Source organism: Pempheris klunzingeri, chromosome 3, assembly GCF_042242105.1.
Source record: "Pempheris klunzingeri isolate RE-2024b chromosome 3, fPemKlu1.hap1, whole genome shotgun sequence".
Classification (NCBI taxonomy): domain Eukaryota; kingdom Metazoa; phylum Chordata; class Actinopteri; order Acropomatiformes; family Pempheridae; genus Pempheris; species Pempheris klunzingeri.
This window is the reverse complement of record NC_092014.1, coordinates 8,310,544-8,334,727: the sequence shown is the minus strand read 5'-3', so window position 1 is coordinate 8,334,727 and position 24,184 is coordinate 8,310,544. Positions and strand designations below refer to the sequence as shown.

General features: G+C 42.3%; 2 protein-coding genes across 3 annotated transcripts in view; one reads left to right on the top strand and one right to left on the bottom strand.

Annotated features, from left to right (window-relative positions):
- tll1 (tolloid-like 1) overlaps positions 1 to 24,184 on the top strand; it is a 44,753-nt gene that overhangs the window by 16,684 nt on the left and 3,885 nt on the right. For both annotated transcript variants that reach the window (XM_070828463.1, XM_070828462.1), the window contains 17 exons: positions 2,409 to 2,531; positions 2,734 to 2,814; positions 3,440 to 3,613; positions 3,714 to 3,831; positions 6,011 to 6,189; positions 6,707 to 6,812; positions 7,644 to 7,768; positions 9,216 to 9,331; positions 9,567 to 9,669; positions 10,060 to 10,176; positions 10,420 to 10,565; positions 11,567 to 11,762; positions 11,887 to 12,012; positions 12,868 to 13,028; positions 13,115 to 13,295; positions 17,574 to 17,699; positions 20,930 to 21,057. In XM_070828463.1, coding sequence (XP_070684564.1) covers positions 2,409 to 2,531; positions 2,734 to 2,814; positions 3,440 to 3,613; positions 3,714 to 3,831; positions 6,011 to 6,189; positions 6,707 to 6,812; positions 7,644 to 7,768; positions 9,216 to 9,331; positions 9,567 to 9,669; positions 10,060 to 10,176; positions 10,420 to 10,565; positions 11,567 to 11,762; positions 11,887 to 12,012; positions 12,868 to 13,028; positions 13,115 to 13,295; positions 17,574 to 17,699; positions 20,930 to 21,057 — 2,306 coding nt within the window. The remainder of the gene's footprint in view (positions 1 to 2,408; positions 2,532 to 2,733; positions 2,815 to 3,439; positions 3,614 to 3,713; positions 3,832 to 6,010; positions 6,190 to 6,706; positions 6,813 to 7,643; positions 7,769 to 9,215; positions 9,332 to 9,566; positions 9,670 to 10,059; positions 10,177 to 10,419; positions 10,566 to 11,566; positions 11,763 to 11,886; positions 12,013 to 12,867; positions 13,029 to 13,114; positions 13,296 to 17,573; positions 17,700 to 20,929; positions 21,058 to 24,184) is intronic.
- Positions 18,886 to 24,184, bottom strand: part of LOC139199398 (oxysterol-binding protein 1-like) — a 50,517-nt gene continuing 45,218 nt past the window's right edge. The window contains exon 17 of the transcript XR_011584125.1: positions 18,886 to 18,909. The gene's annotated coding sequence lies outside the window, so the exon portion shown is untranslated. The remainder of the gene's footprint in view (positions 18,910 to 24,184) is intronic.

Below are 24,184 nucleotides of genomic sequence, written 5' to 3'. Positions count from 1 at the left end.
TCATCCTGTGTATTAAGATCTGCGCTGTGGACCCACAGTTGATATTTCAGAGGATATTTCTACTTAAAAGGCCATAATCAAAGTGCAAACACCCACTTGATTTGACTCACTGTGGCGGCTGATCACAGCAATCAATAACTGTTTCAATGTACATTTATACATATGAGTGTTGATTTAAGACAGACTGCATGAAATGTGAAGATGTAGCTTAATATCTGTGGACAGTGTGCACTCTGCAACCTTCAGCCAGGTTGTATGGGAAGAGGGAGGAAAATGGGGGTGAAGGGGAGAGGCTGGGGTGGTCCGAGTTGGCAGGCAAGGGAGCGAGGAGTGGAGGGGACAGCGGTGGGAGTGTCACTTGCCAAAAGGCTTACACATGGCCTGATATCAGACCACTATAAGACCACCAGGGCCGGCGACTGTGTGTGAAAGACACAGAGAGCAGGATAGGGAGGGAGGGAGACAAAGCTGCACTAAGCTCTCTGGGCACTCTGGCTGATATCAAACACAACTTTCCAGGGATGTGAGTGTGTGTGTGTATTATCTGGTGTGTAATTGGAGTGAGTGACAGTGGGATGACCCTGTCAGTGGTACTGAGCTCTGCACTGGAGGTCTTAGTGGGTCAAAGTGTTTGTTCTTGAACTCAACTTAGGTGAAATGAACTTAAATTTAAGCCTGAACATCCTTGAAAGAAAGAAAAAAAAAAAAGGACACCATTCTGAAAAAAGCTGGATCCATGGTTGGGAATACATCTGGTTAATGAAGAAAATCAATTCTTTAACTTACATTTAATCATGGTAGTTTCACTGAGAGCTCTGTACACACTCACATACCCACCCTCATTCTCACACCTGCCTTCAAGCTGCCATTAGTACAACCACAATCTGATTTAGTGACCACTGAATAGCACTAATAGAGCTTTGGGGGCTTAAAGGCCCTGCTCGAGCACACCTGAGCCTCTGCTTCTTTGTCGACCTGTAATTCCTGGTTCATTTCATCTTCTTTTTAGAAAGATTTTATTAATGGCATGCTCATAGTTATCAAACCACACACAAAGAACTAAACAAAATAGACAAATTGGGGTACTGGGGATAGTGCATTCTGGAAAAATACCACACACTTACGCACATGGACAGCTAAATCGCTAACCAAAACAAACATATTTTTGAGAAAACACAGGTAGAAAAGTCCCAATATCTGGTACAACTTGGGTAAGAAAAGGATTTCGAGTCCATTGCCTTTACCACTCGGCCACAACAACTCACACATAAGAAGTGAGGAACAGGAGCAGGATTTGTATTGATAACATTGCACTAAATCAGTTCTGTAATCAGCTCTACAGGTCCTGTATAAAAAGGTCCTGCAGCTTCTCTCTGACTCTCAGACACAAACTAACCTGAAACTTTACTTTCTCCTCAGTGTGAAGCTTTTCCAACAAATTCTATGTCTGGTGGAAGAACTATGAATGGACATTTTCCTGCTTGATACACAGACCTGCAGTCTCCTACGGGCAGTCAAAACATTCTCATCATGTCCACATAAAATAAAAGAAGTCTCTCCCTCTTCCAGACCATACAGACTTTAGTCTGTGGAGAATTTGCAGGGATTGATTGACCTTCAATGTTGTGTTTACATGTTGTATATTCTTCAATGATTGTGTTACCACAAGGTAGATCTGAAACAACATGTGTTAGTATTCCAGCACAGAAACACAGCTGACACTGCACAGAGAGTGTGAGGTGTGGATGTTCATCTGAGCCATGCAGCTCAGTGTTGCTCTGGGGCTTCCAGAAGGTTCATTTGGAATTTACAGTAAAGTGCGGAATGTGACATCACACTGTATCTGACGGAATACTGTGTGTCGACAGAACTGTGACCTCACTTATGACCTCACTTATGACCTCACCAGTGTGGGGACAGAAGTTTGTAGATAGGACCCACGGTGAGCTTCCAGCTTTAGATCTCCTCCCACAGAGGAGAAAGCTGGACGACTCTAAGGTTTTGAGTTGAGCCGGTCTGAGTTTCTGCTCCGGGCTGATCAGATCAGCTGTTCCTGCAGAGAGGCCCAGTGTGCTGCCGCATCCTCAGCACTGGTTTCTGGGCACTCCAGCACCAGCAGGTGAACTCTAGTCAGGCAGAGCCGAGACTCAGACTGCTCCCTTCCAGCTGGAGGAAAGCTGCTTTGGAGGCCAAGTCTCTTTCTTTCTCTTTCTGCTCTGTGGCCGGAGGTCTTGGGGGGGTGGGGTTGGGTTAGGTTAGGTTAGGTTAGGTTAGGTTAGGTTAGGTTAGGTTAGGTTAGGTTAGGGGGGTGGGATTGGGGTTAGGTTAGGGTTAGGGTTAGGGTTAGGGTTCTATATCCAACTTGCAGGGATAATGATGACGACAGATGTTTTTCCCTTGGCTTCCAGCTGTATTCTGGGGCGACATCGCTTTAGACGAGGAGGACCTGCGCATGTTCCAGATCGACAGGACGATAGACCTGACGCAGCACACACACATGCACACACACTCCCGGCAGGGGCACACGTCTGGTAAGTGGACTCTACATCTCACTCTCACTCAGTAATCATCATGTATTGCTCTTTCTCATGTTTCCTCTTAAACTCTCTCACTATCCATCAGCTGCACAGTAAAGCAGCTTCAATAGGAAGGAAGTGGAGAGGGGCCACCTGGGGATATCAGCGTTTATTGTGCATTGTTCATGTTTTGATTCTTGGCTCTTGTGTGTGTCAGGTGGCCTGGAGGAACATGAAATTGCTAACAAGAAAGGATCTTTATATCTACTGCTGGAGAGAATACGCAGGTTTGGATTCGGTGAGGACACTAAACTTTACTACATACTCCTAACGTCTGTCACCAAAGACCGTTACAGCATCCAAGATCTCCCAACCGACTTTTCTGTGGGAACTTGAAGCTCTGATTAGGCCTCTAAAATCCAGCTGTCTGAGCAACTTTGAATTCACTAACAAGGAGATTTTTAGTCACTGTAACCATGCAAACTTTGAGAGAAAGGGCGAAGAAATGTAATAGATGATCTCAAGCAATTTTCAAGCCTCTGCAAGTTGAGTGGTTGCCTGCTTGGAGCAGTAATGCACATAAAGTTGTATTCGAGTTGAGAATGTGTGAGTTGCCTTTTTTTTTTAACACCACCCAACTCATTCAGTATGCTTAGCAAACGTCTTTAAATTAAGTTTAATGAAACAGTATATGGCACTGCCAGAGCCACATCTATCTGAGTTTTATTACCCTCTGATCTGAAGACAAACTCTGAAAGGTCACATATAATAAGAAATGTGCGATCCAATATTCTCAGAGCACATTTATTCATTCATATTCTTAATAATAGACCAGTAATTTATTCTGTGTGAACACAGATACCAAACAAAAAGTTAGAGTAAAGGTAGATTTCACTGCTGTTTCTCTCTCCTTGCTCTGTTAGACTATCTCCCCAAGAACTCCAGCAAGGGAGCTCCCAGTCCCAAGAGCCAAACTGGGAAAGGTGGGAAGACCGGGAACGTCGTGAAGAGCCGTATCCCCCGAGCGGCCACATCCCGAGCCGAGAGGATATGGCCTGGCGGAGTCATTCCCTACGTCATAGGAGGAAACTTCACTGGTAAGGAGCACTACTGGACCGCTGCCCGTACTGCTCAACAGTAAAATACACACCGACGTGTGATTGTGTAAACGCAGGATGTGAAATGTGTGTGTTTCAGGTAGTCAGAGGGCCATGTTTAAGCAGGCCATGCGTCACTGGGAGAAACAGACGTGCGTAACTTTCATTGAGAAGACAGATGAGGAAAGCTACATAGTATTCACCTACCGACCCTGTGGGTGAGTTTGGTGAATCTCTTTGTGCGTGTGTGGTTGTGTGTGAGCGTGTATGCGCATACCTAGAGTTCAGTAGTGACCTTGTCACAGCGAGAGACGATACGGTCACTCAACAATGGCTTCACTTTCCTTCCTGTCCTGCTCCTGTTTCCCCGTCCCACCAATCACACCACTCACTCTACGTTTTTGTATGTTCGTGCAGTTTTGTTTTTGGTACTCCGCAGAAGTGCATTGTTCTGTTGAGTGGCAGCACGGTGGGGTCATAGTGTGTTTGTACAGTGGTGGCACTTCACTGACTGGTTGTAAGGTGGAAGCTCTTGGATTTGGCAGGATGCTTGGGTTTCTCTCTCCACGCTGTTGCTGTGTAGATGGTTGAAAGAGTAGGAAATGTAGGAATTTAAAGAAACTACAGAAATGACAAGATGATAAATCGATTACTTGATCAGCAGAAAATGAACCAACAGCAGTTTTGATAATCAGTTAAATAGTCAATACCAAGCAAAAACAAACTCTTCATTGGTTATAGCATATGATATATGAGGATTTGCAATTTTTTCTATTTCTATGACTGAATTAAAATCCTTTCCCTTTTTGACTTCTCGTTGTACAAATGAACCATTGTGAAGACATTTTCACTAATTTGTTGATGAACCTTTTTCCATACTTTTTTGACACTAACATGTCATCAAGGTCATCTTAAAGACAGAAATAAATAAAAATGTATGTGAAATGCACTGCATGGTGTCTAATGGTGTAGTCCAACAATCTAATAAATACTTAGAACTATACTATTGAATGTCCATATTCATCACAAGCATCAAAAGAATCAAAAATAGTCTATTTGTTGTAATTTAGGTGGAACAGCACAGAAAGAGATTTGGGTGTTTTTAATCAGTGAATCAAATCAAATTGGTATTTCTACAGTGCTTGACAACATGAAATATTCAGTATTTGTTGGTTTGTTTCAGTGCCTCACTGACGTTCTGTCACACTTACAGTATATTGAGTGAAAAGTCCCGTTTAAAAGCTGCATCATTTTTTATCAAGTATCGTTTTGCACAAACACCTACAAACCGGATATCTTTGGAGACCTAGAGATCTCGACTACAGGGTGAAAGGGCTCGGTATTAAAACTTAGTAGTCATTTGGTACTGACTGAAATGTGTCCACAACTAAAACTGGCAAATGACAAAAGTTGGCATTGACTGTCTGATCACAGTTATCGTCTTGTTTACTCTTTGATCACACAGTTCCTCTTTTTAATTATAATTTGGACTATATTCTATTCAGGTTAAGTTCTTGTATGGTTGGTGATGTTAGGACAAGAATTAAATGCATATTTCTCTCCTTTAATTCAAAACAATATCATATGGAGGTCTGGAGCCCAAAGAAGTTCCTTTTTGCTTTTGAAATGTCATTGCTTTTTAGGCGAGTAAAGGATCTGAGTGTTAACTGATGATGCCAGTTGTCTCGTGTTCTGTGATAGGCTGGCTGCATCAGAGATTAGACACTTTAATCTGATGTATAAATACCCTGCAGCTTGGATGTGCACTGTGTGTGTGTCACAGACAGACCAGGGCAGAGAGAGAGATGCAGAACAATAAGAAGTGGTTTATAATAGAACCTCTGTGCATTCGTGGCACCTGCTGTGGGAGAAGCAGTTGTACTGATAGTAGAGCTGCAAATGCCGGAAGAAAAGGCTCTATCTACTCCAGTGACTCCTGATCCTCACCCTGCAATCAGCTCACTGGATAACTTTAATCAGATTTGTTAGCCTGGCACGGATGTCTCGACTAACCAGAAAAGAAGAATGAGTGAGTGTGTGTGTGTGTGTGTGTGCGTTTGTGTGTGTGTGTGCGTTTGTGTGTGTGTGTGTGTCCTTAGTGAGCAGCGATCTGTGAATTCTCACAGCTTATTCACACTGGGTTATGAAACTGCTGCCTTATCGGAGTGTTGTATGTAAATAAATCCAGCCGCTTTTCCTCTGGTGGATGTAGTACGGGGCAGGAAATCCTGAAAAGACCGCTTGAGTGTGTGTGTGTGTGTGTGTGTGTGTGTGTGTGTATTTTTTGTGTGTGTGTGTGTTTATGCAGCACTGCTGATGCTTTTTTGCACTGCCAAATGTGTAGTAAAAATCAACCGCCTATCTCCCTGCTATCAACTTCCTACTAATCCTTATTAGGTGTTGTTCCTATGTGGGTCGTCGTGGCAACGGGCCCCAGGCCATCTCCATAGGCAAGAACTGTGACAAGTTTGGCATTGTGGTGCATGAACTGGGTCACGTCATTGGCTTCTGGCATGAGCACACGCGACCTGATCGTGACGATCACGTGACCATCATCCGGGACAACATCCAACCAGGTGAGACTGTACCCAAGATGCATCTGGGTCTAGCCGGGGTACAAGTGAGGACATTTATGAACGACGTGTGTGTGTGTGTGTTTTCAAATTCACACTCGTGTCTGGTCCTGTGTGAGTGTGAATGAGGCTCTTAATGACTGTGAAGTCACCTCAAGTCTCTTTTCCTCCCACACACTCTTCTGCACCCCAACGCAATCTGACAGGTGTTAAATCAAATGACATGGCAGCGTATCAGACCTGACCGAAGGTTTTATTTAGAAACATATCAGATCTGTCTGCTACGCTGCTCAATTGGACTTATTTTAACGCACTTTTATTTTAATGCCTTTTCCATCCAGACTTAAACATTTAAATGATACTTTGTGTGTACAGTGTTGCGTAAAGAATATATTTGTTTGCGTTTACGGTAGCACACTAAATATTTACACTGTGTTTGTTGATGTGTGATAGAACTAAACCTTCTAATGCTGCTGTCTTTGCCTGTGTGCGAACGTGTGTGCGTATGTGCTGTTTCCAGGCCAGGAGTATAACTTCCTCAAGATGGAGCCAGGGGAGGTCAACTCTCTTGGGGAGCCATATGATTTTGACAGCATCATGCACTACGCCAGGAACACCTTCTCACGGTAACCAACATTTCTCTGTGTTGATGTTGTCGTTAAGTGTTGTGGGGTGGAGCTGATAGTTTGACCAGGGCAAGTAAAGGCTCACTGCAAAACATGTTAAAAATGAATATAGAAATAGCTGTTCCTTTTCCTCGGCGCAACTACAGTTTACAGACATTTTTAACATTAACTGTGCTCATCATTATCATTATTGCTGAGCTGTGCATCAGTTACAACATACAACAAACAAAAAGGAGCAGTTATTTTAGTCAGAGACGGTAATAAAGTGGTCAAAAAGTCCACATAAATACAATTTTGTGCAGCAGAAAGATCTTTTTCTGCCTTTGTATCATTTTGATAATCTCACTACCAACTAAACTTATCCTGAAACCCCTCGTATCGACTTCCAGGTTAGAAACCACTAAGTTAAACCATCTGAGTTCTTATCAGACGTGTGGTTTTGTGGACATTTACAGCTAAAGCGCACTTATTTAGGGAGCAATTGGAAATAATCGCTCACCAGTGAAATGAAGCGGATGGAAACTGTTCAGCATCGTGAAATCCCTTCGCATGATTTAGACGTCTCTACCATCTGAAATCAGCCAGTTGTTTGGCAGCGAGAACAGTCACAAGTTCACTTTACATGCTTTCCATGTGAGGATGCTTTTTAATCTCTGCCATACCTAGTCCCACAACCCCTCCTATTCCCTGCTCAGCTCCAACTCACGCATTAGAAGAAACATTGGTGGGGCGATGACTCTGAAGATAAATGCATGTGTGTTGAAATCTTTTGTTTTATTTCCTTGAAATCGGAGCGCAATGTGTGATGAATTTCTCTTTTCGTCCCTGCAGGGGGATGTTCCTAGACACCATCCTTCCATCCAGAGATGAAAACGGGGTCCGGCCTGCCATTGGCCAGCGGACCAGGCTCAGTAACGGAGACATTGCACAGGCAAGAAAGCTGTATAGATGTCCAGGTACTGATATATTTACTATGAGACCGTAGTGTGTGTGCGTGTGTGTGTGTGTGTGTGTGTGTGTGTGTGTGTGTGTGTTGCTGAAACAAAAGATGACTTTTATTTATCTGCTCGTGTTTTTGGTGTGAAAATTTGCCCGCCCCTCCACTCTCAAAGGCACAGAGGCGAAGTTGAGTAATTTGTTTTTCCATGTGATGCTTCCCTCTCTGTTTTCGGGTCTCACACACAGTCCTCCCATCCGTTCTTGTGCACGCCCGTGCTGTTCTGGCGTCCCTCCGGTCCCTGTTGTACGGTTCTGACGAGCTGTGCCGTAATGTCGCAACGGTTTACGATCGGAAATGCTGCCATCCCCTTTTGGCCCACACACGCTCATATCCCCAGGACGAGTTCACATTTTAGGTCACGTACGCATGATGCACTGTATGCGAGACAAACAGATTACATAATATTTGTCACCATTCTGGTCTATTTCAATTCAAAAGTCTGTTTCATATTGCTTTGGTGTGTCTATTGATTCGTTAAAATATCTGAGGATATGCAAGTATGCCATTTATTTGATTGTTAATAACTCCATATACTGTATATTACAGTATACATGTTATTCTACTATAAATCTATTTTGATACTGGAGCGAGAACAAGACTGTGTTTGCGCGTCCCAGCTGGAGATAGATACAAATTCAACCTTATAAGGTCATATTTGAGTGATACCATATTCACTGACAGATGAACAGAGCCCCAGGGCATTGTGGGGGAAAACAGCATGCATGATGGGATAGGAGGGGCACATTTGGCTAACCTCCTTTTGAGAGGGAGCGACGGCGTTAAACTCAGAATGATGCACAGAGAGCAATATTGTCTGATAATTTTCCACAAATTCCCTTCCAGCTGTAATAGTTTTTTTTTCTCCTTCACTGTAATAAATTTAAAGCCTCTCACTCTTGTTCACTTGCAGTAAATTACTCTACTGCTGGGGAATGTTTAATTCTGCTAAATGGTGACGAGGCTTAATGACTGTGGTCGGACCTCACATGCATACTGATATACACAAGAGTACAAACACGCATACTGCAGCCTCCGACATGCAAAACTAAAACAAGCCAAAGACAACATGAAAGAAGAGTTTTGTTTTCGGAGGGTAATTTCAATTCCTTTACTTTTTTCTGAATCATCCATGTCTAACAGTTTCCATATGGATATATAGACACAAACTCTATGAGAGAGTGTATGAGGCTGTTGTTTTGACAAAATATTTGACATGTAGTAGTTAATTTATTTTGGTAAATTGGCAGTGAGAGATTGAGAATAATAATAGATATGAGAGCCATGTGTTCTGTAGAAATGTACCAATCGTAAGTATCAGTACACAGCTGAAAGGATTATACACAACAGCAGGACTCACCACAAAAATGTAACTCCATCTGTGTGTGTGTGTGTGTGTGTTGCAGCATGCGGAGAGACGCTTCAAGAATCAACTGGCAACTTCTCGTCTCCCGGTTACCCCAACGGATACCCTTCATACACACACTGTGTCTGGAGAATATCTGTTACACCCGGAGAAAAGGTACACACATACACACACACACACACACACACACACACACACACACACACACACACACACACACACATGAATTTGCATATAATACCAATGAGGCTGCTGACAGAATAACCATTGACTGATAATACCCTAACACTACAGGTGCCACCCTCTTCCTCTTTTCTGCTTCACCTCATCTGGTCTCTAAAGTATAAATATCACTATGAAGTACACTAAATAGCTACTTTTGCTCCTCCAGATTGTTCTTAACTTCACCACCATGGATCTGTATAAAAGCAGTTTGTGCTGGTATGACTACATTGAGGTTCGGGACGGATACTGGAGGAAAGCCCCACTGCTCGGTAAGATCCAGGGACAGTCAGCCAGGGGTGAGCTGAAGGAGGGCAGTAGGGCGCTGGTTACCCTTTAATAAAGTTTCTCGTTCCTTATATACATATTTTTTTTAATTCTGCTGAAACCATCGTAAACACTGTTCACACTGATGATAGCATTATATGAGCAGGTATTGTACTGACAGAGGATGACTGAGGAGGCTGTGTTTTTTGATACAGGGTCAGTCTGATCACAGACCCTTTCACAGTAACAGGAAGAAATGCTGTAAGGTTTAGAAGTGTTATTAAGTTTTCCTCAGATATTTCACATCACTTATACGCTGCACTTCACCAACAATCATTGGACAACACGTGATAGGATTCTTACAGGGTTCGTGTTTATGTGTGTGTTTTTAACAGGCAGGTTTTGTGGAGATAAAGTTCCTGATGTCTTGATCTCCACTGACAGCAGGATGTGGATTGAGTTCCGCAGCAGCAGCAACTGGGTGGGAAAAGGCTTCGCTGCCATTTATGAAGGTAACACCTCTACTTTAGAAACAAACAAGTAATCAAAGAAATACATAAATATAGAAATACACAGATTGTGTACATGATGAAACGAGGGCTGGTTTCATTCGCTATGTCAGGATTGAGGAGTTTTCTCTGAGCTTTCATAATTCATACACACACAATGTGTTTCACGTGTTGCTAGTTAATGCTAATCTATCCTGTCTCTCTCCCTCTCTCTCTCTTTGTCTCTCTCTTTCTGCCTATCTGCAGCGATCTGTGGAGGGGAAATCACCAAGGACTCAGGACAGATTCAATCTCCCAACTATCCTGATGACTACAGACCCTCCAAAGAGTGTGTGTGGAGGATCACTGTGTCGGAGGGATACAACGTTGGGCTCAGCTTCCAGGCCTTCGAGGTGACTCACTCCTTATGTGTGTGTATGTGTGTGCTCAAGAATGTCTGGGTCAAATTTCACGCTCGTATAGCTGCTATGAAGTTAATAACGGTGGTGATGTGTGTGTGTGTGTGTGCATGTGCAGACACAGGGCAGGCAGTTGAGGATTAGTTTGAACGCTGTAAAAATGTCAGTGTGCTAAACTGCTCAATCTATCCCCGACTTCACTTCACACATGTAAGGTCAAAGGTCACCTTTACACAGCAGCTTAAATCAAGTTCTTTTAAACGTCCAGTAGTCCCACACACTTTTCTACTCCATAGTATCTCTTATTACTCTACATATACTCTTTTTTTATTCCCTTCTGGTCTGTTCACTCCTACTTTTATTCAATTTTTATTTATTGTCTATTCATTTGGCTTATTATTGGCTTGAAAGTTTTTTTTGCAGAAGCATTAAATATAAATAAAAAGCTAAATACATTTTGTACAATATACAATAAGATTTTACTCTATTCTGTGTCTGCTTATTCTTAAACATACATAATACAATTGGAAGAGAATCATCTTTATGCAACTTTGACCTTAAGGGAATGATAATATGTGATTTACCTCATTTTCCATCATGATTAATAGGTGATTAATTGTGCAGTTCATATTTTAATGTTTTAATATGTTTTTTATGTTCATTTTGTCAGTTCTACATGAAGCACTTGTTGTATGTAATTTCTTTGCTGTAAAACACGTTGTGCTGCATTTATCAAACATGCCGTGGAAATGAGGTTTATTGTTCTTCCTATTATCAATATTAACTTCAAAGTAAAATGTTGTAGCCAATATAAATTATAGCTAAAACTGCACAGCAAGGCTCAACTTGTAAAAAGTCTGAATTTTCCTTCTGAAGTTGCCTTGTTGATCATTTTAACAATTACGATCTTAAAGGCAGGAAGACGTTTTGTGCTGCACGCAGAGCTGAAATTGTTACTGTCGCTTTAATATTCACAGCAGTGAATGTTTTTGTAGATCGAGAGGCACGACAGCTGTGCTTATGACTACCTGGAGGTCCGAGACGGCCCTCTGGAGACGAGCCCTCTGATTGGTCGATTCTGTGGCTACGACAAACCTGAGGATGTGCGTTCCACCTCACACACACTGTGGATGAAGTTTGTCTCAGACGGGACGGTAAACAAGGCCGGCTTTGCTGCCAACTTTTTCAAAGGTGTGTGTGTGTATGTGTGTTTGTGCATGTCTTTTAGTTGACTATTTTCTCACATGGCTTTTTAACTAAAGCATTCTTTATGTGTGTGTGTGTGTAAATATGCTCTGATGTGTGTGTTCTCCAGAGGAGGATGAGTGTGCCAAGCCAGACAATGGTGGATGTGAACAGAGGTGTGTAAACACTCTCGGCAGCTTCAAGTGCGCCTGTGACCCAGGCTATGAACTAGCTCCAGACAAGAAGAGCTGTGAAGGTAACTTCGTGTGTGTGTGTGTGTGTGTGTGTGGAATGCTGAATTCATGTTTGTATGTGCATTCCTTTGTATGCTGCTGTGTGTTTCTGTAGGATATGACTCCAACTCATCTGAAAAAAACATCCGAACAGCCTCCATCAACAGGAAAAAACATCTTTCTGACACAAAGCCACATGCCTCCCTGTTCCAATGCCACTAATGCTGTGAAGGTCCTTTAATCCCCCGAAATAAATTAACTACCCGTAATGACCCACATACTGAAACAACTGAACCAACCACTTCTGAGGCACAGAGAGAGAAAAAGCTTTGCTCGTGAAACATCCAAATTGTGGTGTTGCTTTATTTCTTTGAAGAGCGAACTGTGCAGATGTAATTGTGTCTTAGGAGTGACTTGCGTTACTTTACCCAATGATGATCCCAATGGCATCATTAGTTAAAGCAGAGTCTGCGACCGACAAAGCACCAGTTTGTCCTCCACATTCTTCACATTCATTCATTCTTAACTACATCGTATCAGAAATGTAACTGATATAAATACAGTGCACAACTGCGTTTGTCAAAAATGTGGCAGTAAAACCTCCTCATTGCATGAAACCAGCCACTCAAACATGAGAACTCTGTTTCTTAACATGTTGGGAAAATTGTGGATTTGATGGGTTCCAGCTGGTGCAGTTTGGAACGCAATAATTCAGATCTACTACCACCTGCTAGTGTACAATAAGGTTTGTCCGGCTCAGGGCAATCCTAAAACAGCATCAAAATCATCAAAATGTAAAACTTTTTCTATGTAATTCCGTCCATGTTGTATCACTTCCAAGGCTTGTGTGTGTCTGAATTATTTGTTTTTTTTCCCAGCGGCATGTGGCGGTCTCCTCTCCAAGTTGAACGGGACCATCAGCACTCCTGGTTGGCCCAAAGAGTATCCACCCAACAAGAACTGTGTGTGGCAGGTGGTCGCTCCCACTCAGTACCGCATCTCCATGCAATTTGAGGCCTTTGAGCTGGAGGGAAATGAGGTGAGTCTATCGGTGTTGTCTGCTCATAACAGGAAAAGGGAGATGCTAGCCATAGTAGCCAATAAGAGCCTTATTTGTGTGTTTAGGTGTGTAAATACGACTACGTGGAGGTACGGAGCGGCCTTTCATCCGACTCCAAGCTGCACGGTAAATACTGTGGCACCGAGGTCCCTGAGGTCATCACCTCTCAGTACAACAACATGAGAATTGAGTTCAAGTCCGACAATACTGTCTCCAAGAAAGGCTTCAAGGCTCACTTCTTCTCCGGTAAGACACGCGTTACATCTGTGTGTGTCTGGGTGCTTGTACAGTATATGTGTGTGTCATGGGTGGGCAGAGCAGTGTATTTTCTGTGGAACAAACTGAGCAGACAGCTAGAAAATTGAAGAAGTTGATTATGCTCCAGCAGTGGTTTGAGAAGCCTCTAGTGTGAATATTTGGATATTTTCATTTCAGCGTGAAACTGCCGTCTGTGGTGTAAATTTTGATGGAGATTTTTGTAATAGCTCACTGGGTGCTTCACTGGTTTGTATCCACCCACAGAATGTCTTCTGCAGGGATTTCTTTCCCTATATAACAACATTTATATTGGATAAACCTGCACTCCCCTCCTCAAAAGTTGCTTTTGAATGTAAATTGCCAATGTTTTCTAATTTGTTTTAATTAATTCCATTGTGTTGATTAATGATACCTACAATATCCAACCATAGCAGCTACTATTTGGTTAAAATGGTTATGTTTAGACAACTGGAACACGTAGTTAAGGTTAAGAAAAGGTAATTGTCATTGTTACATTAAAGCCAACTGTTAGTTTGAGATGGAAAGCTGTTCCAGATTTTGCGTGCTCTGCCCACCTCCATTTGTGTGAACGTCTGCTTGCATGGTTAAGTATTTGTGGAGATATACACATGTGTGAGCAAACCCCTCAGTTTTTCTGCCTGTCTACATGTGTTGTGTCTGTCCGTCATGCTGTGACTCCTGAGCCTCGTCCTGCTCCCACCCTGCGCTCTGCCCTCTCTCCCTCAGACAGGCTGGCTCTGTGTCAAGAGCGTATGATTGTGTTTGAGTCATGCCAGGACATAAAGCGCGGCCGCTCTCCCACTCGTGGCCATGTCAACAACAAGCTGGCGGCCTCATCAAAGGTCAGAGGTAACATGACCTCACAGTTGGCGTCTCTGATTGGCTCTGATCTACCGTGTGATGGGGGAATGGATGGATCCTGTTTTAATGGCGTGGATCACTGTTCAGCCCATTCTCCTCCAAAGGGAAGCATGTGCTTTGTCCCGATTCGATGTTACATACGAATAGTATCAACTAGGTGATGAAATGGGTGAAGACACAATATTAACATTTATCAACTTTCAGCAGAATAATAATTTGTAATACAGATTTCTGTGTTCTGAATTAATTCATGTGTTGCTGAAGCTTTGCTAACACATATGAAGAGAGTCCTGTAATGGTCCTATATAAACACAGTACAACACAGCTCATTACTATTTTAATATTTGATTCTATTTGATTATTTATATGATTTTGCATTACATTACATTTGCCATATTGTGGCATATTTTTGTATTTCAAAATGCTCCTATTATTCTTTGTATGCAAATGATTACTTTTTCATTGTCTGGTGTGTTCCAGAAATGTCTTAACTGCCCTCTATTTATTTAATCTTAAATTAGATTGAATTTAATTTGATTTAATTAGTATGCAGTATGGAATTGGGACACAGCTATGATTCCCCGGTGAAAACACAACAAATATCCCCTACTCACTGTCGCAGGGATGAATTTGTTGGCTGTTAAGTTTAGACGATAACAATTTTAGGAAGTTGTCCTGAAGAAAAATCCAAATTTCTCTTTTCTTACTCTAACATTTACAGTAACTAAAAGGGAAATGGAAACTGATCCAAAAGGCAACTTCAGTGTAACACTTTGGACGCTTCCCCCTCCTTCAGAGGAAGTGAAGTCAAAGTTCAGCTACCTGCAGAACGATACACACTTAAACCGCTCCGTCGAGTGTTTCGCAGAGAAATCACTTACTCAGATATAGATAATGTGTGTGTGTGTGTTGAAAGTTGCTGTGTGAGTGTTTCTGCTATTGTCAGAAGCTTCCAGGGATAGCTTTTGGTTGGCAAAGATCCAGCAGCTTTAGGGAGGTCCCTCCGGCCTCCCACACACTACTAATCCATGTGAGTGTGTGTGAGTGTGTTTGTGAGTGTGTGCAAGCATGTGTGTGTGCATGTCGACATTGTGTGCTTGACCTGAAGAAAGCTACAATGAGCACTGTGTAGCATCAACTGCAAAGCTTCTTAGCCTGTGATAGGGTGAGACTGAGCCCACAATAGCACCGTAATACCACATCAGACACAGACAAACACACACACACAAACACTCACACACACAGAGCAAGAGGGAGAGAGAGGATTTAGTGGTTTCATTAAAAGCAGATCTAGTTTGATTCACAAGCTCTTGAGTTGAGGTGAGACTCAGCGTCTGTGTCTAATCTGATATCTCTTTATAGGAATCTGTCTCTCACTCACAGTCACAAACACACTCTTTTCTGTCTCCCACACTCTCCCCCGTACATGCTCTGTCTTCCTGTGCGGTCATCTGTAAATCCCCACCTCTCTGTTTCTGTCTTTGACACCTTCACAGTTGTCAACGTGGCAGCAGCGCCACACAGAGCGAGTCTTTCCCTGCTCCTTCCACCTCCACCCTGTGAGCCGCTCTGTTCTCCCAGCGTTCAGCTTCACTAAAGGGCTTTGTCATCACCCAGCCATAATGAGGAGAAGCCGTGTTGTTTGAAGAAGGCACAAATTAAAGGATGAGGGAGAGAAAATGAGCGAGAAGTGAGAGAGAGAAGCGTTAAGTCCCTTAACAAGCAGCAGTCTGACCGTCATTATAAACTTTGTAAACTGTTCAAGTTTACAGAGAACTTTATCTAAGGTCTTGTGGAGAACCTCAAATTTCCAAAGAAATATCTGGGAAATTCTGTGTATTTCCCAGAATCTCTTTAATTGTATCAGTTGTTCTCTGTTGAACCATTATTACAGTGTCACTATCATAAAATAAAACATAGCCAGTTGGGTTAGTGAGATCATTATTGGAGCCAAGGAGAGGATTAATCAGCAAAAAACAACAACCATTTGTTATACAGCAGTAAGGCGTTGTACTTTCGTCAAAAACAGCTCTACTTGTTTGTATGTAAATTTATGGAGCTGTGTGCTCCACAATGTAATGAGTTTATTTATGGGGGGAATTTTTGGTCTGCATATTTAGGCGTCACCATGACAACTTAATGCCCCACATATCCTACCGAGTACTGTGGTGGTGGACATTAATATCACACAGATCTGGGTCTCCATCATCTTTCCAAATTTATGGGCCTACAAGATCCAAATGTGAAGACGGTAGCTCTCGTCGCATTTTACAGTTTCTCCTCAGTTGGCTGGGTGAACACATCAGACTGATAAAGCAGCGGTGGTCTGGCCCGAGGACAGCACAGCTGATCTGGAAACAGCTGTTAAGCTCAGAGAAGTTTTGGAGCCAAGGCCTCAGTTTGACCACAGAGCATCCAAAGCCATGAACCCCCAGAGCAGCACAAAGACTCACTCACTCACTCACTCACTCACTCACTCACTCACTCACTCACTCACTCACTCACTCACTCACTCACTCACTCACTCACTCACTCACTAACATTGTTAGTCCTTCCTTATTTTTCCTTGTAAAAGTATATTTCATTTTTACAAGAGAGAAGGGATGTGGATTATTCAATGACAGTAACATTATGTTGTGCAATGAGTGGAGGTTAACAATAAATCCAATGAAGTGCAGGACAGAGCCTCTGATGTACAGCAATAGTATCCAGGATATATTAAACAGTGGTTTGTGGCAGTTCTGAATGTTTTTAAATGTATCCCCTCAAAATAATGTAGTTATCAAGCATGCTAACATTTAGAGAAGCTTATGTTTGACAACCACACTGTTTTACACTTTTGCTGTTATGTTCTTGGTTTAGGAAAACGATATGTGGAGAAATCCAAAGCTTGACAGGCCTGCTCCAGCCAAGACTGGACAAACTAGAAGGGTTTAGCGCACTGTCAACCAACTCTCTCCTGGTTTTAACTCTCAGCATTGTAACAAAAAACTAAACTTTAACTTGACAGGTGAATAATGAACAGTATTGTGCAGTCCCACAGTTGTTCTGGGTGACTGCCCAACATGACTGCTAGATATTGATGTTCACGTTTCTCTTTATTTGCCATTTATCACCTTCTCTTATTTGTACTGTACCTTTTTTGTTGAACTTACCTTCCTTCATCTGGTCCTCTCCTTACACCACTGTGCGTTTCCTCTACTGTCTCTCACCTTTTTCCTTATCATCTCTTGTTCTTTTTCCAAAACGTTCCTCTCCTTCCTTAAAGTCTCGTCCTTCCACTCCTCTCCCCTGCTTGACTCCTTGCCCCCCCCCCCCCACCCCCCACCTCGTCTTTTTCGCTGTTTCCACATGAGTGATGTGTTGCATGTGTATCTCTCACAGACAAAGATGAGTGCAGCAAGGACAACGGCGGCTGCCAGCACGAGTGCATCAACACAGTGGGCTCTTACGTTTGTCAGTGTCGCCATGGCTTTGTACTGCATGAGAACAAACATGACTGTAAGGAAGGTGGGTTTCACGTACATTCACATCTGCACACACACTGGCATAAAAACATCGGGCCGCACGTGCACGTGCTGCCACATTCACACAAGCATGTGCTCCTTCACAAGAACAGCCATCGTCCATCGTACAGCCCTTACTCTGTCCATCCACATCAGAGTCCACATGACAACAGGCTGGCCCTTTCCATTTGAGGATAGTGTTTGCTTTACATACGTGAATTTTCACACTTGGAGCTTGCAAGCAGAGCTGTAGAGTTGAGGAAAAAGACGTCACATTGAGTTACAAACGTGAGGACTGGAGACATGAGTTTGACTTCAGGGCTGTGAGACATTAAAGCTTTGACCTAAAAAAATGGAAAAAAAATGTCATTGTAACACTCACTGTTACCTAAAAGATTTTCATCCTTAACTTGCCATTATGATTTGTGACTTACTCTGAAACTCTTGAGACTTAACTTGGACTTGGGACTTCCATTGAAAGACTTTAGATTTGACTTTGACTTCTCTCTTAATTAAACTGGCCCCAAATGCTTAAAGACAGAGCTGATAGTCATTATAGCTCTGGAACGAGTTGCTTGACTTGAACTTGCCCTCACTTACTCCAAAAGACTCTTGCTTTAATATTAAAGACTTCAGACTTGACTTGGACTTGTCTCAGTGACTAAAGATTTGAACAGGGCTGGTCCCAAAAGACTTAAAGACATCTCTGGTCTTCAGACACTATAACGCTGCTCACTGGGACTTCACAGACACACTGAAGGACTTGAGACTTACTCCTAAAGACTTGAGGCTTGTTTTGGACCCAAAAGGTGCAAAGCTGCAGCACAATCAGACTTTGCAAAGTTCAAGGTAATTATCAGAGAAATAACCTATAAAGTGAAGTTATAGATCACATATTTGTCATGAAGTTATGGTAGAGCATATTTTTGTGACAGAACACTGGTCCATCCAGGGGTAGGGACTGTCCTGAGACTTACTCTGAACGAGCTGAGGCTGAACTCGAGTTTGTCTCAAAGGACTTAAAAACAGCTTTGCCTGCGAGTCACCAATGCGATGTTCACTCTGATGTGTGTTTGTGTTCGTGTGTGAGAAACTGAGGGGAAAAGGTTTCAGTTTGACAGAAAATATTGTTTATTAAAAGCTGTTCGCAGATTCCAATGTGCGCACACACACACACACACACACACACACACACACACACACACACACACAAACTGTTGAATTGACATATTATACTCAGCTCTTTGAAGTTGAACTTTTGAACGTGTACACACACACCACATCAATACACACCTCACTAAGGGCTCCCTGTGCTGCTCATAAAAACACTCATGTTTCAAACATCTGGGAGCTTGAAAGCTTCGCTGTCTTCCTGTGTGTGTGTGTGTGTGTGTGTTTTTGTGTGCATCACACCAGCTTAACCCAGTAACCTTGCAGAGTCATGTAAAGCCATATTCCTATCACACAGCTTGTGTCCGTGTGTGGTTATGTACATACATACAGTATGTGTGTGTGTGTGTGTGTGTGAAAGTCTCTACATGTGGAGATAGTTTGGATAGCGTGACTTGTTGAATTAATATAAACATCACCTTTTAGTGATAGTCACCTGCCAGAGGTGTGTGAGACACCAGCAGTGGAAAAGAAAAGAAAGGAGGAAAGACAAAAGTCTGTTTTCCTCATGGACTCAGGGATCCCGTTTAATCTTTGTCATGAAAAAATCTGTCAAACTTGAAACTGTTGGTTTATTAACCTAACTATTGATAAAATTATGATGCTGTGGCGCTGTAAAGTTACATTTCCTGTTACAGATGATGATTGATAATGTGAAAAGATGCTTTTGCTGCTATGTCAGACAACACAATCATGACACAAGCTGTTGTCAGACTTTAAATCTGTATGGTGTAAGTAGCTAGACCTTTTAACTGCACAAGGTGTGACGGTCTATTATTACAATAGTGTGTGTGGAATATATGTATTTAATACTTTGCCTGTTAGAAAACTCTCCTTCACATTTATACATTGTTCTTATCCATCTCATTGTGTACCTGGGTTCAGTTTGTCTGACTCTTAATAAAAACTGTCACTCTGGAATACATCTTGTTGTCTTGTGCATGCCTCCTGCCTCTCATCAACATCATTAAGCCATGGCATGGCATTAACTCACTCCATAGACACACACACACACACAAATTGAGGATTAGTTATTGATTTCTAAGGCAGACTTTCAAAGCTTCATTCAAATACCTCCAGCAGAAGCTTAAAATGTAAAAGATAATGACTTTCCATACAGCCCTACTACTGAGTAACTATTTCTCACAATAGAGCAGCAACGTGGGCAAAGCTTTAGCTCCCAGAGGTATTTCCTTTGCAGACATTTGTTTTTGTTGCTTTGAAGAAGCCAGAGGTACAAATCAGAGTTGTGGCGCTAATTGTGTTGCGATCTGGTGACTGTGAAGGCTGCAGCTCATGATTCACATCCTTCTTGACCCCTTCTACAATGTATTGCAGCATCTGAATTTCTCATGTTTCTTTATTAATGTATTCAGGGTTTTCCTTTCATTTGTCACTAGACTTTTGTTGATTAACTCAGAATGGATCCTGGATCCTAAATGTGAATGGATGAAAACTGCTGTTTGCATTAATGGTGTGCAATCTCTATAATTAGATGTTGTGATGAATATCCAATCACCACGGGCTGGGATTTTAGATAGCAGTGTTAGCAATAGTAATGGTTAAAAAAACTGTCTGAATGTATCTAGAAGCACAAAAAAATTACACTTTCTCTGTCATGGGTCCATATTATGCTCTTGCTTCTATCACATTCAAGGTTTGAATAACATCCAGAATAATAATGTTAATTCCATGTTTAAACATTGTATGTAATAGATGCCTTGTACTTCTACTAATAGAGATATTTTTGTGTGCTGTACTTTGATGCACCAATGCATCAAAGTACAGCAGGCTGACTGTAGCAGTGTTTGTTTAAGGCATGCGTGCATGCGTTCATGTGAAATTCACACTGAACTTGTCATCAGGATGTGTTTCTTTGAAATCTTTTCCCTCTCTTTTGGTTCTCTTGTTTCTCTCCTTCCCGTTCCCTTTCCATTTCCTTTGACCTTTTCCTGTGCAGCCATGATTTTAACTTCCTCTCTGTGTGTGTGTGTGTGTGTGTGTGTGTGTGTGTATGTGTGTGTTTATGTGTGTGTGTGTGGACATGCATTTGTGTGTGTTCAGCTGAGTGTGAGCATAAGATCCACAGCCCCAGTGGGACCCTGAGCAGCCCTAACTGGCCCGACAAGTACCCTAGCCGTAAGGAGTGCACCTGGGACATCACAGCCACGCCGGGACACCGAGTCAAGATAGTAAGTGTGTTGAAATCAGGCTTGTGAAGGATTTTTTCTTTCCCTCTTTAAACCCTTAAGCATTATTGGCCTTCTTCCCTTCCTCATAACATTACATTATTCTGTCTATGGGGTCGTGTCATATGTAAACGCTTCTAGCTTCATGATCTCTCTTTCCCATGTTCCACTTATGAAACCCAAATGTGAAACGGGGAGAAAGTGCACGTTTGTATATTCGGGTTAACTGCAAGCGTGTGCTCATGCGTTAGAAAGAGGCCTTGGGCAGTGGCCATCTGTGTCCTTGTGTCTTTCCGTGTGTGTGTGTGTGCGTTTAGCCTGCATGTGCACACATGCATTTGTGCAAGTATGCATTTACCATACTATCTGTCACCACCGATGGTCGTCTCCACATTTTCCTGCAGAGTTACTGCAGACGTACGTATTTAGGAGTTAACAGACATATTGTCTTCGGCGAAAGTTCAATGTCTGGTCGGCATGGTTATTTATCCAAAGGAGATAAACTCAACTTGTGTGACAGTATGTTAGCTCAGACAGACGGTGTTTGGCTAACAGTGTTAGCTTTGATGCAAATGGGGTGTCTCCTGACTCAGGTGCATTTACTGAAGATGCCACGCGCTGTTTGCTCAACATGCAGAATCACACACACACACACGCACACATTTGTACTTCTCACTGACATAGCGTAGCCCTAACCAACTGTGTGCCTAACCCCAGTACTTACCTAACCTTAACTTGATACCTTAATCTTGATACTAAAGCTTAGTGTTAACCATCAGACAGCCCTTTGATGAAGTGAGGACGTTCATGGTTTGGTCTGTAGAATATCAGAAAATAGGGAGCATTGCTGATAACGATTCCCTAAAGCCTGAGGTGACTTGCTTTGTCTGACCCACAGTCTTAAAATATTCATTTTGTTATCACATATCACAGCAAACCCTCACATTAGAGCAGATGTGACTTGGCTGGCATTTGAGCCTGAAACATCACTTTTTTTTGTCTTTTCTCTGTTCATTTCAGTTAACAAATCAGTTGATCATCTAATCTAAAGAAATGTGTTTATATCTCGTTCCTGAAACCCAAATTGGTCCTCAGAAAGATACAAGTACAGCAGCTCACATGCTCACGTTCACACAGCGTGCTTCAGATAATCCTCCTTAAGTCCACTCGTGTTCTCATGTAAATAGAGTGACACACACAAACACAGGGCAATCTTTACAAAGTACACACACATAGTCATATGCACGCGCGCACACACACACACACACACACACACACACACACACACACACAGAGTACAGTGTGTAGTCTTTGGTAAGTATTTGGATTTGGCTCTTCACCTCACTTCCACATGCTGAGCTTGCTGCATTTTATCAAATGTTTTTTATCAACTGTATTCCATTTTAATAATCTCTTATCGCCGCTTACGTAACTGAAAACACAAATTACATCATCAGCTGTGATCACACATTTAGCAGTTTTTACTTTGATTTGAACGTGTGACTACATGTGATTTACACTCAAATACACACAAATCGGGAAATGTGCTCTTCTGTGTGTTTTGTTAATGTGTGTGTGTGTGCTTATGTTTGTGTGTGTGTTGAGATTATCAGGGGTGCTTTCTATATCCACAGTAATGACATCACAGCGGGATAAATTTAATACCAGAAATCTGAGCATAGACGTGAAGGTCATTCTGTTATTGCTTCTTCGCTCTCTGTCTGTCCCCCCCACACACACACACACACACTCTAAATACTCTTGGGAGTAGTAAACAGATCCACTCCCCAGTGTCTCACCCCCGCTACAGTTAGAAACATCTGGAAGGCATCACGACCGTAGAATCAAACACTTCCCCTCTCAGTAATGACATCCTCACATCGGCCCACCTTCGCTCTCCTTTCTCCTTACATCTGGCTGCTAAAAATCCGATCGCTGTGGTGTTTGTGGTGGCTTGATGGAGCACTGCTCGGGACACAATCAGAGAGGTGTGTGACTGTGTGTGGGAGACAGGCCTGCAAGGTGTTATGACTCAGCTCACATTGACTTGATTAGATTATGAATCGTGACACTGTGTACATGCATGTCAGTGTGTAAGAACTGTGTAGGCAAAGACGGAGGGAGGCAGGGGTGAGAATATGGGAATATGAAATGCAAATATATTTATTTTGGTTTGAAAGAGTTTTGAAGGTGTGCGACACTGACAGAAGAGCCTGAAAAATGATTTGTAATTAATTCATTTTTTAAAAATGTTTTAATATTACCAATGGATCACATGACTGCATGTACCTTTATAGCAACTTTTAGCTTATTGTTTTGATTTTCTGGCAATTATCGTAACTCATAGCTGTTATTTCATATGTTTCCAGATGAAAAGCTCTAAAATCTCACTATACGCCACCGACCTTACACCCTAACAGCTTTCAGACAAACTAAGGGACTATCTGGTGACCACAATGGAGCACTTAGTAGCTAAAAAGCCAGATCATTTTCTCAGGAGCAGGAGGAGACCAAAACAGTTCATAGGTGACCAAAACATCCATCAGGTGGTCAGAACCATGACTCCTAATGAATGATAATTCAGTGTTGCCCAGTAAAGTTTAGTTTTCTAGCTTCTCCATACAGCTACATTAAGTCAGAATAAGAAAACATTATATGAAAAAGCTCTTAACAGAGGATCTTTTCACTCTGACTGCCTCTCATTGTCGTTGCTTTATCTCTGTCGATTCTTCTTTCCCACGAATTCAGTTGTATACACACGTGAACTTTTGCACACACATTTGTGGCTTTGTTGTAATTCCTCTGAACATGTAAGAACATCACCAAGAAGACTTAGAACACCTACACTGTATTTGACAATGCTTTGTGTACCACTGAGTTTGACAGTCTGTCAGTTCGGCTTCATTGGTTCACCCAGAAAACTAAAACTGCTTTACCGGCCGAAACAAGGAGCGCAGCACAGATCATCTGGTGCCGGCAGATCTGATGTCAATTTCTGCTGTAGAAGCAGAGCAGGGATGTCTGGCACAACTTCACCTTCTTCCAAGGTGCACAGAGAAAAGAAAAAGTCTGAGCAGCACCTTTAGCTTTGACCTCTTCTGAGTTTTCAGCACTGGCATAACAAGTGAAG